General features: G+C 42.6%; 1 protein-coding gene across 3 annotated transcripts in view; it reads left to right on the forward strand.

Moving 5' to 3' along the window:
• Rbl2 (RB transcriptional corepressor like 2) overlaps positions 1 to 17,124 on the forward strand; it is a 53,788-nt gene that overhangs the window by 13,647 nt on the left and 23,017 nt on the right. For 2 of the 3 annotated variants that reach the window (NM_011250.4, NM_001282000.1), the window contains 7 exons: positions 1,730 to 1,890; positions 1,972 to 2,036; positions 3,280 to 3,466; positions 6,352 to 6,518; positions 11,846 to 11,955; positions 13,061 to 13,164; positions 16,337 to 16,474. In NM_011250.4, coding sequence (NP_035380.3) covers positions 1,730 to 1,890; positions 1,972 to 2,036; positions 3,280 to 3,466; positions 6,352 to 6,518; positions 11,846 to 11,955; positions 13,061 to 13,164; positions 16,337 to 16,474 — 932 coding nt within the window. The remainder of the gene's footprint in view (positions 1 to 1,729; positions 1,891 to 1,971; positions 2,037 to 3,279; positions 3,467 to 6,351; positions 6,519 to 11,845; positions 11,956 to 13,060; positions 13,165 to 16,336; positions 16,475 to 17,124) is intronic. The other variant, NM_001282001.1, reaches the window with a different exon arrangement.

Below are 17,124 nucleotides of genomic sequence, written 5' to 3' on the forward strand. Positions count from 1 at the left end.
CGGGCTTATAGATGGCCGTGAGCCATGGGTGCTGGGAATTGAGCCTAGGTCCTCTGAAAGAGTAAGCTGTGCTCTTAACTAGTGAGTCATCTCTCCAGTGCCCACCCTACCCCCACCTCTAAAAACGAAAAGCAAATATAACCGAATTTAGTTTTAAATGATAACTTTGGCGGTTTTTGAAAAATATATAGCAAAAGCCATGGTAGTATTTCTTGCTGTTGGCACATTTGGTGCTTAACGCACCCCAAGTAGCAGCAAAGAGTTGGCTAAAAGAACGGCATCTCACTTCTTTTGCTACAGAAAAATAAAATGTTGAAACAAGAACCTAGCTCTCTGGGTGACTGGTATGAGAGTCATACTCATCTTGGTGGTACGTGTAATGTGCTTTAGACTATGTAATTTCTATAAGCCATATACATAAATACTGAGGATGTATAGACTAGTCTATATTGCTGATTCTGCATGAAAAACACCGTGGAAGAATTCTGGCCGTCAGCTTGGGCATGGTTTCAGTTAGAACTTCAACGTGCCCATCCGGGTTGGTTTTAAAATTAGTGGAGCTAGTTACTCCCAGTTCCCTGTGACTCGAGAGGTGTGAGACGTAGGCTTGAGATGGAGTTTGTGACAGACTTCTTGGCTGGCCCTGAGTTTGATTCTCAGTACTAACGAGAACAAACAAGACAGCAGAAAATCAAAGCAGAAAAAGAAAGTTGTAGATGTCACCGAAGAGTTTTTGGCTATGCATGTTCATCTAATTAAGATGGTGCAAATGGTCCAAGATTCCAAAGACTAAACTCTAAATCTTGGTCCAAGCATTTTCAACTAGGAGCACCTGACCTTTGCCCCTTGCTGTGCGCCCCATTGTCTTCACTTTATTCTCTCACCTTTTGTTCTGGGGACTGGACACAGGGTGCCCTGGTCCTGTGCTGCCTCTGCTGCTTCTGTCTGATATTGTTATTTGTTCTGTTTTTACCTCCTTTAATTTTCTTTGATTGTTTTATGTTCTTATGAAAGAGAACACTATAAATTGACTCTTAGAGAGTAAACAGGTTGTCGGGCTTGGAAGCAGGTGTCTTCACCTGATGAGCCATCTCAGCATTCAGAAATGGGTAATGTCTGTCTGTCTGTTTGCTTGTTTGTTTGTTTGTTTGTTTGTTTGAGACAGGGTTTCTGTAGCTCTGGCTGTCCTGGAACTCAATGTGTAGACAAGGCTGGCCTTGAACTCACAGAGATCCACCTTCCCCTGTTCCTGAGTGCTAGGATTAATGGTGTGAGCCACCTCACCTGGCAGAACTGTATAATTTTTTAAGTGTTGTTTTTTTTGTTTTGTTTTGTTTTTTAATTTGAACGTAAGGCTCATTTGCAGAACAGAGTTCTGATGTTTTTCAGATATTCCCCCAAGCTTTTATTTTTCCAACAGCCTTTAGTCACATTACTAATTCAATTGATAATTTATATAGTTCTTTCTCTATGTGAGGCAGGATGTTACAGCTCAGTCGGTCCTCCTGAGCATGGGTTACAGGTTGAGGAAGCGTGTCCCTTTCTGTTTGTCCTGGGGATGTTGCATATCCATCTCTGACTTCATCTCTCTTCATCTTTTGAGGCATATGTAAATTAGTTACACATGCCCACCATGTGCTGAGCAGACTAACATTTCTGTTTCCGTGTACTGTATGTTGGCGAGTTGGTGCTGACCATTGTCTCCATCTTGTGATTTTATACACCACAGGCCTGTCCGAGGACTGTCACCCCAAGGACTCTAAAGCGTCCTCCGACCCGCCGTGTGTCATTGAGAAGCTGTGCTCCTTACACGACGGTCTAGTGTTGGAGGCCAAGGGGATAAAGGAACACTTCTGGAAACCCTATATTAGGAAACTGTTTGAGAAAAAGGTTCGTAAGTAATGACATACGGACGTTTTCTGGGTAAAGACTCGGTCGCACGTAACCCAAGAACCTTTCTTTTCATCGTAGCTTCTCAAGGGGAAGGAAGAAAATCTTACTGGCTTCCTGGAGCCCGGAAACTTTGGAGAGAGTTTGTGAGTACTTACGCTGCACACCTGCTAGGATGGTTTGGTTGCTTGCTTGCTTTCTGGGGTTTTTTTTTTGTTTTTGTTTGTTTGGTTTTGGTTTTGGTTTTTGGTTTTTTGGTTTTTTGGTTTTGTTTTGTTTTTTGGTTTTTGTTTTTGTTTTGAGGCAGGGTTTCTATTTGTAGCCTTGGCTATTCTGGAATTTGTTCTGTAGACCAGGCTGGCCTCCAACTCAGAGATTCCCCCTGCCTCTGCCTCCCCATGCCCGGCTTGCTCTGATACTTTAACTTAGCTGTGAGGAGACCTCGCGCTCAGTGTTTGTACTGTTTGTACGTTGGATGGTTTTAATGCTTTATGGTAGAACTCATAGAAGCCATCACAGTTCTGGAAACTTCTACTATAACCATATGCCATATGTCTTTATTCTCAGTGAAACTTGTTTTTGTTCTGTTCAAAGTTTTATTACTCAAGATTTTAGACTCTAAATTTTGAAATTAAGAAATGCTTTTGTGGGCTAGAGGGATGGCTCAGTGGTTAAGAGCACTGACTGCTCTTCCAGGGGTCCTGAGTTCAATTCCCAGCAACCACATGGTGGCTCACAACCATCTGTAATGGGATCTGATGCCCTCTTCTGGGGTCTCTGAAGACAGCAACAGTGTACTCATATACATAAAGTAAATAAATAAATATTTTTTAATATAAAAAAAGAGAAGAAAGAAATGCTTTTGTGCCTGGCCATCAGAGCATGGGGCTGACATCTCAGCACTTAGGACCTGAGGCAAGGTGATTGTAAGTTGGGGGCTACTTTGTCTCAAAAAAAAAAATGAAGTTAAGGAAAAAAGGACTGGTATTTGGATCTTTAGAGGTGACAGTGTGGCAATACCAGGTCTTTAGAGGTGCCAAGAACAGCTGAGGAAATGTTCCTGCATGGTCATATGCCAGTTGTATGTCACCCAGCATCACAACTTTAGTTTAGCGTAATTTAGTATAATTTAGTTTATCATTATTTATTATTATTATTAGCTTATTGAAGGCAGGTTTGTTCAGAGTTCCTACCTTGACACACTGTTAAAAAAGTATATTCAGTGTGTACTGGACACTTAGATCAAAGCGAGTTGCAACTTCTCTTGGGTTTTTGAAATGAGCAATTATTCTACAGAAATAAATGACCTTGAGAAATTTGCGAGATGCTGTAGTGAGTAAAACCCTGGTGTGGAACATGAGCTGAAATGGCGGTCCTGTTTCCCCATAGTAAGGCCGTTAATAAGGCATATGAAGAATACGTGTTAGCCGCTGGGAATCTGGATGAGCGCGTATTCCTTGGTGAGGATGCTGAGGAGGAAGTTGGGACTCTGTCTCGGTGTCTAAGTGCTGCCTCAGGTACAGAGAGTGCTGAACGGACGCAGATGAGAGACATCTTGCAGCAGCATCTTGACAAGGTGAGTTAAGCCCAGAGGGAAACAGGAGCCTCTTGTGATGCACTGACCACGTTTCAAAGCCCCGAGGGAGATGCGGCTGCGGCAAGAGGAAACTGGCTTCTGTTGTCTCCTCATAATCCTGTGTGTGTGTGTGTGTGTGTGTGTGTGTGTGTGTTTTAAATGTTTAGAAGAAAAGTCAAGTAGATCCAACTTTCAAAGGTTTTAGTTAGCTCTGAGAAGAAAATTGACTGTTAATCGAAACAGATGCGTCCTGCTGGCAGTCGTTGCTTTTGAAAAAACAGGCTGTAGTGTATACCCTGCACAGTGGTCACAGAGACACTTGGAAAATATTAATTTATCCTAATTGGAGCCTGTGGATCTACAGTCAATCTTTAAGAAAATTCTGTTGCTTCGAAACCAATTTTTAGGCTGATGGAGACTGGTGACTCCACTTCCCTGTAACTGAGAAACTTCGGACTTGACACTGGCCTGCCTCCCCCTCCCTTCCCCTCCCCTCCCCTCTCCCCTCCCTCTCCCCTCCCTCTCCCCTTCTTTTCCCTTCTCCTTTCCCTCCCTCTCTTCTCCCTACTTCCTTTTTCTTTTCTTCTCTTTTCTCCTCTTCTCTTCTCCTTTTTCTTTTTCTTTTTCTTTTTTTTTTCTTTTTCTTTTCTAACACAGGGGTCTCATGATGCATTCCAGGTTAACTTCAAGTTTATAGCAGTCCTGCCTGGATGGTTAAAATTATGAAGTAAAGATTTCCAACAGTGAAAATGAATAGCTAAAGCAGTGGTTCTCAACCTGTGGGTCGTGATCCCCCCTTGACAAACTTCTGTCTCAGAAAATATTTACATTATAATCAAAACAGTAGCAAATTTAAGTTCTGAAGTAGCAACAAAATAATTTTAAGATGCAGGTCACCACAACTTGAGGAACCGTATTAAAGGGTCACACGCAGCATTAGGAAGGCTGGGAACCACTCATCTGAAGGCAGAGTTCTAGAGCTCGGACCCGCTCGCTCCGGACCTGCTTGCTCCGGTCCAAAGATTTATTTATTTATTATATGTAAGTACACTGTAGCTGTCTTCAGACACACCAGAAGAGGGTGTCAGATCTCGTTACCGGTGGTTGTGAGCCACCATGTGGTTGCTGGAATTTGAACTTAGTACCTTCGGAAGAGCAGTCATTGCTCTTAACCACTGAGCCGTCTCTCCAGCCCTATCCTGTTTGTTGTTGTTGTTGTTGCTGTTGCTGTTGCTGTTTTGGTTTTTTGAGACAGGATCTCTTTATATGTACCCCAGTGTGTCCTGGAACTAAATCTCTAAATGGACTAGGCTGGCCTTGAACTCACAGAGATCCACCTGCCTCTGCCTTTGAGTGTTGAGATTAAAGGTGTGTGCTACCGCACCTGGCCTGGTATTTTATATCTGAGTTAAAGGAAAGTACCCCACCTACGTGACAGTCGCAGGGGACTGTGAAGTGCAGCCCTTTACCACCATGGAAAGCCCCATGCTGACTGGAGGGCTGGAGCTGTGGTTGTCACACTTTGTTTCTGTGAACGCAGAGCTGCTTGCGGGTGAGATGGTTTTATGTGTTTCTGACTGCCAGGAGCTCCTCATATGCACCAGGACATTTTTCTTTCACAGTCCAGGCAGGTAGCGCTTCACTCACAGGGGAAGTGCGTGCCATAGAAGCCAGGGTAGCATCAGCACACTGATAGTGCCTGATCCACCCAGGCCAGTTATGGCCATTAAACAGCAGCATGCTTCCCCTCAAACAAATGGAGGTCTCAGCTCTGCTGTTGTTTAAGACACACAGGACACATACTTACTTCCACTTAGTGGACATCTTGTGTTTTTCTGTGTCCTGAGATTGAATAGTTTGTTCTGTTACTGAGTAAACTCCTTACTGGGCATTTTTGAAAGTCTAAGTTGAGTACATTCAGCGCTCAGGGATGGTTGCTGGATTTTATTAAAAATGCTCCAAGCTAGCTTAACCTTCTAGCGGTTTTTTTTTTTTTTAATTGTGAGAAAAGCTGATTTGCTAGTGAATGTACTCATGCTTAAATTCTTTGACACAAGGTCACATATTGTGCATCTGTGTATTCAAGAATCTTGGCTAACTTGCTCCTCTGAAGGCCTGTCTACTTGAGATAAACTGTCGTGGATTCTGGGAGTAGAAGCCAGGGGATGGGCTGGAGAGGTGGAGTGCTCAGCAGTTAAGAGCACTGACTGCTCTTCTAAGGAGTCCTGAGTTCAATTCCCAGCAACCACATGGTGTCTCACAACCATCTGTAATGGGATGCAGTGTCCTCTTCTGGTGTGTCTGAAGGAAGAAACAGTGCACTCACATACGTGAAATAAATAACTCTTAAAAAAAAATAAGTCGGGGAAGAGTGATGCGGATTTGCCCTGAATCACATTGTCTTTTTTTTTTTTTTTTTAATTGTGAAATGGCTACCTTCTGAAGTAAATTGATCCACCCATTCTTGTGTAGGCCATTGCTTTCATGTGTCCATCCTTGAGTGTCAGTCTGCAGCAGCGGGCTGAAGCTGTGGAGTGTGTCAGTGCAGGGAGTGATGTTCTTCATGCTTTCAAGTGTGAGCTCTCTGAAGGAGAGCTAGTAGAGCGAGCTTGTGTGAGAGAGAGTGTGTACACAGCCTCTGTGCTCTCCCTGCCCTGGCACACACCTAATTTCTATGGTTTACTTAACAGAGAACTTCTGGCTGCCTGGAGTATGTATTGTTCTTTCACACATCTTTGGATAATGGAACCTTTGAGTGGAATTATGTTTAAATTTGCAGAGTGGTGATGTTTGAGATGCTAACATGTATGGATAGAAAGTCTAATTGTCTTGAATTCCTATTTGTGGTGTAATTTAAAGAAACTCACTCCGTTTTCCTCCTCCAGTCTAAAGCACTTAGAGTCTGCACACCACTGACTGGCGTGAGGTATGTTCAGGAGAACAGCCCGTGTGTGACTCCCGTCTCCACAGCTGCACACAGCCTGAGCCGTCTTCACACCATGCTGTCCGGCCTCAGGAATGCACCCAGTGAGAAGCTGGAGCGGATACTCAGGTGGGCTTTAGTTTCATCTGTCTTCCGAGAGTTAGTTGTCGACCTGTTCAATTTCTTACCTTAATTTTTCAGGGTTAGTGCCTTATGTTACCCGTCAACACTTTCTCAGTAATTGTGATTACTTCTTTGCTCAGATGTACTTAATGTGGTGGAGGAGACGGTAACTACAGTAGACCCAGTTTATCTGCCTTAAAGACTAGTTGTGTTTGACCAGTCACACATGGGCAGGAACGATGCTGGAGCCAGCGCCTTCCCGCATCCTAGTATTTGGGAAGTGGACGCTGGGACTGCTGCAGTCTAAAGTCATCCTCAACTACACGAGTCTGAGGCCAGTCTGGGCTAAATAAGATCTTTTCTTAAAAAGCCCCCTTGCCTGCACCCCACAAAAAAAACCCAAAACCCAAACAACCAAGCAAAAGAACATGTGCTTACATGTAAGATAATTTAATATAAATAAATAAATAAATAAAGTTAATGGATAGTACTTACTATATAACAAAAACACTAGCTAGTTAATATCAGGAAATTTACATATTTTAAAAAATCGAAATGCTGGCATTATCTAGAAAAAAAATATAACAATTATTCTAATTGTTATAAATCTGTTTTTAAATTTTGTTTTATAAGCTTCGGGGAGATTGTTTCTTTGTCTTGGTTTTTGTTTGTTTTTCTGAGACAGGTACTTGCTAGGCAGCCCTGGCTGGCCTGGAATTCACTATGTAGACCAAACAGGCTTTGAACTTATGATTTTCTTGCCTCTGTCTCTTGAGAGCTCTGATTATGAACATATATGACACCAAGCCAGCCTAACTATTTTTCCTAGCAAGAAATCCTTTTTGTAATTGTTATGAGGTTGAGCTCCTGGAACCTGATCACAATAAAGCTTGACTTGTATGACTGCTTCACATCTCCACAGTTATATTGAAAATCTACAAACTAGGCAGTGGTAGCGCACACCTTTAATCCCAGCACTTGGGAGGCAGAGGCAGGTGGATTTCTGAGTTCGAGGCCAGCCTGGTCTACAGAGTAAGTATTAGGACAGCCAGGGCTCAACAAAACAAAACAAAAAAAGAAAGAAAGAACAAAAGAAACAAAAATGTCACACATTCAGGAAAGTGAAAAAAAAAAAACAGCCAATACTTTGTTTCTTTCCCCTTTTCTTCTACTCCTGACCATATTCTTATATACTTTTGACTCCATTCAAGACTACTGATAAAAGGAAGACTAGGAAAAACTGTATGTCAGGGTCTCATGTAGCCCAAACCAACCTCAACCTTCCATGTAGCCACAGATGACACTGAACTCCTGATGTGTGTACTCTTATCTCTGTATCTGGTGGAGTCCAAACCACATGGCCCACGTGTGTTCTGTGTTAGCTAGGTATTTTGGGGCAGCATTGTTGTATGTTAGACATGGATAGCACACATAGGGTTGTTAACTTCAAATAGACCAGCCAGATACGTTCACTTGCCTCCTGCAAAACACTAATAGCTCTGCTCTGAAGGCTTGAGCAAATTCTCAGAAGAGGGGCGTCAGGGGTTCAGTGATCTATTGATAGCTCACCAGTAGAGGCCACTCGCTGTGAGTGGCCAGTTTTATAGCCAGTTGCTGCCCACGGTTTCCCACTGGTGGATCTGTGGACTGATAGTTTCTGTGAACTGTGACAGAGAGACATCTTATTTACTCTTGCTGGACAACTCGGCAAACTAGAGGTGGCATTGCTGTAAGAGAGTGTGGTGGTACAGCAGGGACTAAAGACAACCTTACACTGTCTTATATTAATAAATGTTTTAAAAGTTTAAGGAAGCGGAGGATCCATGGTGATGGGCAGATTGGTCTGGAACACGATTCTGAAGTGTGACTCGGTTTGAAAAGACTCAGGGTGCTCAGTGGGTCAGTCACCTAATTTCTGCAAGCTCTGTAGAGGTTCCTAACTTGGAAAGGGCTTGAGTTAGTTCCTTCGCTCTCCAGAGTCTGATAGGAATATCAGTGACTTTTCAAGAACATAATTGTTGTTTGTTTTGAGACAAGGGCTTCTGTAGCTCAGGCTAGCCTTTAACTACAGATGCAGTGGAGGATAGGCCTTGAGACCTCTGAGCCTCCTGCTGTCACCTCCCACGTGCTGGTGTTACCTGCCTGTACCAGCAGTCTTATGCCATGTTGTAGGGACTCACAGCTTCATGCGTGTCCACAGCTGAGATGCATTCCAGCTCAGGGTATACTTTGGGGCGTGGCTTTGGCAGGGAGATCTGAGAAAGCTGATTCTAAAGTTCCTAAGACTTTATGGTTTGACGGCATAGATCCCTACAATACCAGCTTTTTCTGGTGGTGTATAATAAAGGAGACGTTAATAACTCACTGGAGTTCAAGAGTGATCACCTTTCCTCTGTATTTGCAGTCTTCTTTAGTCTTCAGCTTTATTGTGATTAACACGGAGCAGTCCACGCCTTGGTGGCTTCTTCCTAAGTCGTATTTTTTTCAGATGGCCTTGATTTGCCTTGAATTTCGAAGCATTTTATTTTTGTTTTTCCAGTTAACTTGGAAGTGAGCCATTGACACAATGTTCTAGGAGTGTGAGTGTATGTATAGTCCTGAGAACCCGTACACAATCTAAGGGCGTTCACGTTTTCATCTGCTTCCTCATGTGGAAAAAATAAGAAAGTTGGCCTCTGGAATCTAATACCTAGATATGACTGTGAATTACATATTATATAGTAGTTAATTTCTTGTATCAGTTTGGTTAGTTTACAGTACCCAGTTTTACTAAACACCAATCTGGATGTTGGTTTGAAGTAATAATCATTTATTTACTTCTTTTGAATCAGGGTCTTGGCCAGGCACATGGCCTAAGCACTGAGGCAGGAGGATCTGAAGTTCAAGACTAGCCTGAGTTACGGAATGAGGCCGTGTTATCAGCATATAAAAACAGGAACGGAGTCTGTGTTGCTGAGGCTGGACTTAACTCACCATGTAGCCTGGGACAGCCTTAAACTCATCATTCTCCTGCCTCAGCCTCTGCAGTACTGAGAGAAGCATTTTATGTATATGTTGTGAAAGACTATATTGTAGCTATATCTTTCAGATCTTTTTATAATCTCTAGTCATGACAGCTTTAGCTATAGATATTATTAGTGGAATTGCATATTACCAGTAGATTGCATATCACCTTTTTTATCTGGTAAGCTTTAAGGTATATGTGTATGCTTATAAATAAAGCTCTGGTGCTATATCACATAGCTATCTCTGGCTATGTCTCACAAGGATGAAACTTATTTTCTTTATAATTTTATAAACTGGCTAAGGTTTTGCAATGCATATATATATTTGGTCATATATACTTAATTAAATACATGTATATGATCAAGTTAAGCCACAGTGGTTGAAATATATAGTTATTATAATTTGGTCATATATATGTGTTGACTTTTAGCTGACCTGTGCAGATCTTGTCAGCCGACCTGGGATCTAAGGACCTGAAGGAGTAGGGCGGACTACAGTCTGCTGCTGCAGACAATCTCACTTCATAGGGTGGACTACAGTCTGCTGCTGCAGACAATCTCACTTCATAGGGCGGACTACAGTCTGCTGCTGCAGACAATCTCACTTCATAGGGCGGACTACAGTCTGCTGCTGCAGACAATCTCACTTCATAGGGTGGACTACAGTCTGCTGCTGCAGACAATCTCACTTCATAGGGCGGACTACAGTCTGCTGCTGCAGACAATCTCACTTCATAGGGCGGACTACAGTCTGCTGCTGCAGACAATCTCACTTCATAGGGTGGACTACAGTCTGCTGCTGCAGACAATCTCACTTCATAGGGCGGACTACAGTCTGCTGCTGCAGACAATCTCACTTCATAGGGTGGACTACAGTCTGCTGCTGCAGACAATCTCACTTCATAGGGTGGACTACAGTCTGCTGCTGCAGACAATCTCACTTCATAGGGCGGACTACAGTCTGCTGCTGCAGACAATCATCTCACTTCAGTGTCAGCCCACTTTTATACAGGAATGAAACAGCGAAAGCAGTGATCCAAGGAAAGTTGTTGCAGTTCAGAAAACCGTGTAAATAAACGTCAGCAGCCACATATTAAATATTAACAGAGCAGCCCTCTCCCAGGACTTTCTCAAGACAGAGCAATTTAAACACAATTGCCTGCCACGGACTATAGATTATATCTGGGAAAGCATGAAAGCAAGGCAGAAGGCCATATCCAGATTCAGGGCACACTGACCAGACTGGGTTCTATAGCTATGTTCTGACATCCAACAAGAATAAGTATGTCATAAGCTTAGTGTAAATGTTTGCCACAGGAGGCATGAAGTCACATGTAAGAGCAATGCAGGGAACAGTGTGAGGTAAAAGACCCTCTCTCTGCCTTTTCCCCTGGTGCCTCTCTCACAGGTTCCCAAGGCATTGCTCACCACGGGTCATTTTTCTGACCAAGTTCTGACATATATATGTATGGTCAAATTAAAACAGTTGTTATAAAAGCCTCAAATATTGCTAATAAGAAAAATCAATGAGAAAGAGGGCGAGGGAGGTGGTTCAGCTGGTAAAGTGCTTGCTTTCTATAAGAACCTGACCCCCCCCCCCCAGCTCCCATGTAAACGGCAGAGTGTGCTAGAATAGGCTTGTACCCTCAGTGACCCTGCGGCCTGCTGGCCAGCCATCCCGGATTAATCACCAGTCACCAGGTACCCGCTGAGAAACTCCATTTTACCAACACGGACATCTGCTGAAGAATAACCGCAAGGTTGATCCCTGCCGTCCACGCACACATTGCCACACACTTCCACAGAACCCTCAATGTGTACCCATGAATATTTGAACACATACCAGTACTCCACACACAAAAGATTTAAAGTCAGTGAAATAAACCTCACTTGGGAAAATTTAAAAAAGCCAGCATTGGCTTATATGTTTATATGTTTCTAGTGTAGGTTCTGTACCCCTTCATTCCATTTTTTTCCAGGAGGTCTTCCTGGAGGTTTTGCTGCCCACTAGACAGTCCTGAGGGCAGTTTGGTTGGTGTTGATGACAGGATATTTAAGGTTGTAGGGTTAACCACAGCATCAAATGAGTCCCAGAGCAAGTCGGCTAAGCAGAGTGCAGTAAAGTGTTTCCACACAGGCAATACCACTGCCACTCCAAATAGTAACGTTGCCATCTTTGAAAAGGAAGTATGGGATTTCCTCTATTTATTTGTAAAGTATATAGTATCTATTCGAAGCATTTTACGCCAATGAAATTGATAGTTTTAGACACCGTGTCTCTGTGTCCAGATGAAACACTCATGTTGGATAATTCATACTACTTTTTAGGTCATGTTCCCGAGATCCAACTCAGGCTATCGCTGACAGATTGAAAGAAATGTACGAAATATATTCTCAGCATTTCCAGCCAGATGAGAATTTTAGTAATTGTGCTAAAGGTAAGATTTACTATTGTCCAGACTGCTCCTGACTTTGACATCTGACTAATGGAGTCAGAAAGACAAGGAAGGATGTAGAACTGTAAGCTGAAGGCTACGGAGGATCTGTCCTTTATTTATTTATTTATTTCTGTCACTGATTTCTGGGCCCTTTTTAGAAACAGAAAGTTTAGTCTAACATCTTTATTATGTTAGACTTTTAGCACATTTTTGGTTTTCTGACACAGGGTTTCTCTGTGTATCCCTGGCTGTATACTGGAACTCACTCAGTAGACAGAGAGAGAGAGAGAGAGAGAGAGAGAGAGAGAGAGAGAGAGAGAGAGAGAGAGAGAGAGAGAGAGAGAGAGAGAGAGAGAGAGAGAGAGAGAGAGAGAGATGAATAACCTCTCTTGAGGCCCCGCCTCCTAAAGGCCACTCCCCAAACGGGACCACTGTTAAATACATAGGTCCTTGAAGAACTTCCAACATCAAGCCATAGCAGCACAGAGCTGTAGTATTCACAGTGACGGAGTGTGTGCATTTAATGTGATCCTGAGTTCCTTGTGTGATGCTTTCACGTCAGTTTTAACAAGTAAGAAGAATGTTAACATGAAAGACCTGGAGCGCACACTTAAAATCCCAGTACCTGGGACACTGTGCTGGGACTAGTGATGAGCAGTCAAGGCCAGCCTGGGCCAGGGTGAGCCTCTGGCTCAAGGAAAAGGGGGAAAAGGGAATACTGAGAAATTGTAGGGATAATGAAACATCAACTATAGAAAGTATGGCTTTGGGCTGGAGAGATGGCTTAGCAGTTAAGAGAAATGGCTTTTCTTCCAGAGGACCCAGGCTTAATCCCTGGCACTCACATGCTCACCACCATCTGTAAGTCCAGTCCCAGGGAACCCGATACCCTTTTCTGGTCTCCTGGGCACCCACATTCACATAGTACATGGACACACATGCAAGCAAAACCCATATACATTTAAAAAATAAAATTAATTAGAAAAAGAAAATATAGATTTGGGTTTTAGACTTTATTTTGTGGGTAGAGAAGTGAGAAATGAGTCTATTCCATGATACTAACTTAATTTGTATTTAACTTTGTGCTTTGTTTTAATTTCAACAGAAATTGCCAACAAACATTTTCGTTTTGCAGAAATGCTCTACTATAAAGTATTAGAGTCTGTTATTGAGCAAGAACAAAAAAGATTGGGAGACATGGATTTATCTGTGAGTACAATAATTATGTAGTGATGGACACAGTGAGACATAGCTCCATTCCTCCCCACCCACCAGCAAAAGGCCATTACAAAGAAAAGGTGTGCACCTTAGGAATGAGATTAGCATCTCACGAACTGTGTAGTGGAGCCCTCCGACCTTACCCTACCATCGTAAGGTGTATGGAATGGGACAGAGGTGTGAGTCTCCTTGTAGCAGCCATGCATTTTAACACGGATTTTAAAGAATAGGAGGATTCTGTAGATGTGTTAATTACTCCTTTACTGTTGTGATAAAATACAACGACTAAAGCAACTTCCAGCAGAAAGAGTCTACTTGGGCTTAAAGGTGCAGAGGACTAGAGTCCATGTTGGCAGGATGAAGGCACAGTGACAGGAGCGGGAAGCTGAAGGCTCACAGCAAGCACAAGGCAGAGAGCAAACTGGAAACAGTGTGATGCTTTGAAACTGTAAGGCCCACCCCATGGACATGCATGGCTCAACAAAACCACATGTCCACACAGCACCTAAAACAGTTCTACTAAGTAGGGACCATGTGTTCAAGCACCAGATCTTATTCACGCATTCTTGTTCAAACGGCCCCAGTGGTCAAGCCCTAACATCCTCAGGTTTAACTTTAACGGAGTTGTTTAATACCATGGAGCTTTTATACAAACCCAGTGGAAGAAAACACTGGATGTTGACTTGTTAGGGCTTCAACATGAGGACTCAGTCATTCTTCAGCTAAGATGATGCTTTTTCTTAGTCTCTAAGCAAGAAATATCAACAGCGAGGCATCCTGCCCTACCCCTTTAATTCTACCTGCTTTGGAGGCTGAAGAAGGAGAATCACTATTTCAGGACCTGCCTGGGCTTTGTAACACGTTTGAGGCCATCTAGTGAAACTTTTTTTTTTTTTAAAGATTTATGTATTTATTTTATGTAAGTACACTGTAGCTGTGTTTAGACACTCCAGAAGAGGGCATCAGATTTCATTACGGATGGTTGTGAGCCACCATGTGGTTGCTGGGATTTGAACTTGGGACCTTTGGAAGAGCAGTCGGAGCTCTTAACCACTGAGCCATCTCGCCAGCCCTAGTGAAACTTTTTGAGACCCTCTCTAAAACTAAAATAAGACAACAAAATCCCTGAGAAGGGCCGGGGATGGATTGCATTTCATTTGACTACTTAGCAATTCAAGCTCTTGGGGAGTATCATAAAAAAAAACAATTATTTTTCCAAAATGAAGATTAATAAACCAATAAAATGTCTCATAAATGCTAATGTCTTAACAATTGTATATAATCTTATGTGGCAATTAAAATAGTCTCATAATGATGAAGCTAGAAAAGCTTGGAAATGTTCTATGTGTGAAGTTAGGCTTAGGGACCGGAACCGTGAGACTCAGCCACTCAATCATGTGTGAAAGTACCAGAGTGTACCTCCCGGTCAGCCAGCCTGTTGCACATTTATCTAAGAGAGAGCTCTTAAGAATGCTAATTTTAGAGCTGAGGAAGTGACTCCGCAGTTAACAGCACTGGCTGCTTCTGCAGAGGACCTGGGTTCAATTCCCAGCCCCTGTACGGTAGCCTGTGACTCTTACAACCCCAGGTCCAGGATCCCTGACGCCTTCCTTGGGCTCAACAGGTGCCGTGGTGGCAGAGAGTGATGCACAGAAGCCACATAGGTGGAACACTCATACATGCAGAAGAAATAATTTTAAAAAGATAGTGCTAATTTTTAAAATTGACATTTTAAAAGTTATACAGTTGGCCAGTAATTGACTTGAATTTCTTGTAACTGTTTATACTCAACTCTTTTTTTTTCTTTTATTAAAATTTGAGGCAAGGTCTTACAATGTAGTGCACATACGCCTTGTACTTGGTATAACCCACATTGGCCCTGAATGTATAATCCTCCTGCCTCAGCCTCCCAAATGCTGTGATTACGAGGACAGACTACCATGCCTGACTTACATTTCCCTTTTGGTTTGGTTTTATTTATCTTACTTTTAGGTTTTATCTGTGGTTTTCCTGTATGTTCATATATATGCACCATGAGTGTGCCTTTCTGTATGTGCACTATGTGTCTGGACCTTCAAAGGTCAGAAAAGGGGGTTAGATCCTCTGAGAGCAGAGTTCTAGATGGCTGTGGCCCACCATGGGAGTGCTGGGAACTGAACCCAGGTCCTCTGCAGCAGTACTGAGTGCTCTTAATCACTGAGCCATCTCTGCACCCACATACATATGTATACATTATACACACACACATAGGTACATATACACATATATACGTATGTGGTTGCATTGGGCTGTATGCACTAATGGGCTGCTTTATGACTTGACTTTGTGTGTGTGAAACACATATTGAATAGCAATGTAAACCTCAGCTACAGTTTAGAGACTAATATTAAATAGGTACCTGTCTACTCATCTAAATAATTTATTTTAATTTTATTCTTATGGTAAAATGTGCTTAAAACATTTTAATCATCTGGAAAGTTACATTTCAAGGTGCATTAGCACGGTTGTATCCATTATCCCCACCTTACACCCGTTGAAGACTGATTTCCCACTCGCCTTCTCTCCGTCCCTCTGTGTACTGCCTTCCAGCCTTTTGACTCTACCGGATCCTTAGGTAGATAGAATCGTATCGTATTTGTCCTTTTGTGGTTGAGTTGGTTTTCTTTTCACTGTTTATCCATGTTCTGGAAAGTTTTACAGCTTCTTTCCTGGTGTCTAACCCTTTTATTTGTGACTCGTCGGTTGATAGACGTCTGGATCATTATGCCTTTGGCTGTTGTGAACAGTGTTGCTGTGAACACTGGTGTGCCAGGCACGGGTTTCTTCCTAGAAGTAGCATTGGTGTGTCACACAGTGGTTCTGGAGATTGGCCCCAGATCCTCACGTAGGTGAAGCGAGCGTTCTACCACAGAGCTCCATCCCCAGCCCCATACAGTAGTAGTCCTATGGTTAATTTCCTGAGCAGCAGCAACACATGGGTTTACAGTTCTCTCACATCCTCAAAACACTTGTTGCTTGCTATTTTAAAACACCTTTTAAAAAGTATTTCATAACATAAGTTTTTATTTAATCTTTAATAAAAGGATGAGTGCAATTAAACTGACTGGCTATGCAGTGTGTTTTCAGAGTGGGCTTCAGTTCTAAATGTGACTTTGTCTTCTAGGGTGTTCTGGAGCATGACGCATTCCACAGGTCACTCTTGGCCTGCTGCCTTGAGGTGGTCGCTTTTTCCCATAAGCCTCCTGGGAATTTTCCATTTATTGCTGAAATATTTGATGTACCACATTATCATTTTTATAAGGTATTTAAAAATTATACCGGTGATTATGAGACTAACCTCTTGTTATCTACCTTGCTCACATTAAACATATAAATCTATTAAAAATTTAATAATCTCTGCATAGAGAACAAAGGAGAGTCTTTGACCTGTGTAGATTCTTGTACTATATAGTAGTATGGCACATCTCTTTGGCCTGGTTTTTTCCATCATCTGCCTAAGGACTCCAGCATACTGTGATTGAAGAGCTAAGTGGGGGGTGGGGGGCAAATGTGGTGGATTACACCTAGAACCCAGCACTTGGAAAGCTTAGGCAGGAGGATTGCAGACTTCAAGAGGGCTACATAGCACAGGCTCTCGGAAAGGAAAGAAAGAAGAGAAGCATGTAGAGAGGGGTAGGAAGAGGGGATGCTGGGACTGGAAGGATGGCTCAGCAGTTAAGAGCACTTCCTGCTCTTGCAAAGGACCTGAGTTCATTTCCCAGCTCCCACGTCAACTCCAGGTCCAGACGATCTGAAACCCACTTCTGATCTCCTTCCCATCCATACACAGGACACACACACACGGATAAAAATAAATTTTCATTAAAAAGCAGCATTCATGTCATACTAATGTTGTATAGCTTGTATATGTCTTTCTCATTTATGAAAGTTTAATATTGGAGATATCTTTCA

The sequence above is a fragment of the Mus musculus genome, chromosome 8 (assembly GCF_000001635.26).
Source record: "Mus musculus strain C57BL/6J chromosome 8, GRCm38.p6 C57BL/6J".
In the NCBI taxonomy this organism is placed as follows: Eukaryota; Metazoa; Chordata; class Mammalia; order Rodentia; family Muridae; genus Mus; species Mus musculus.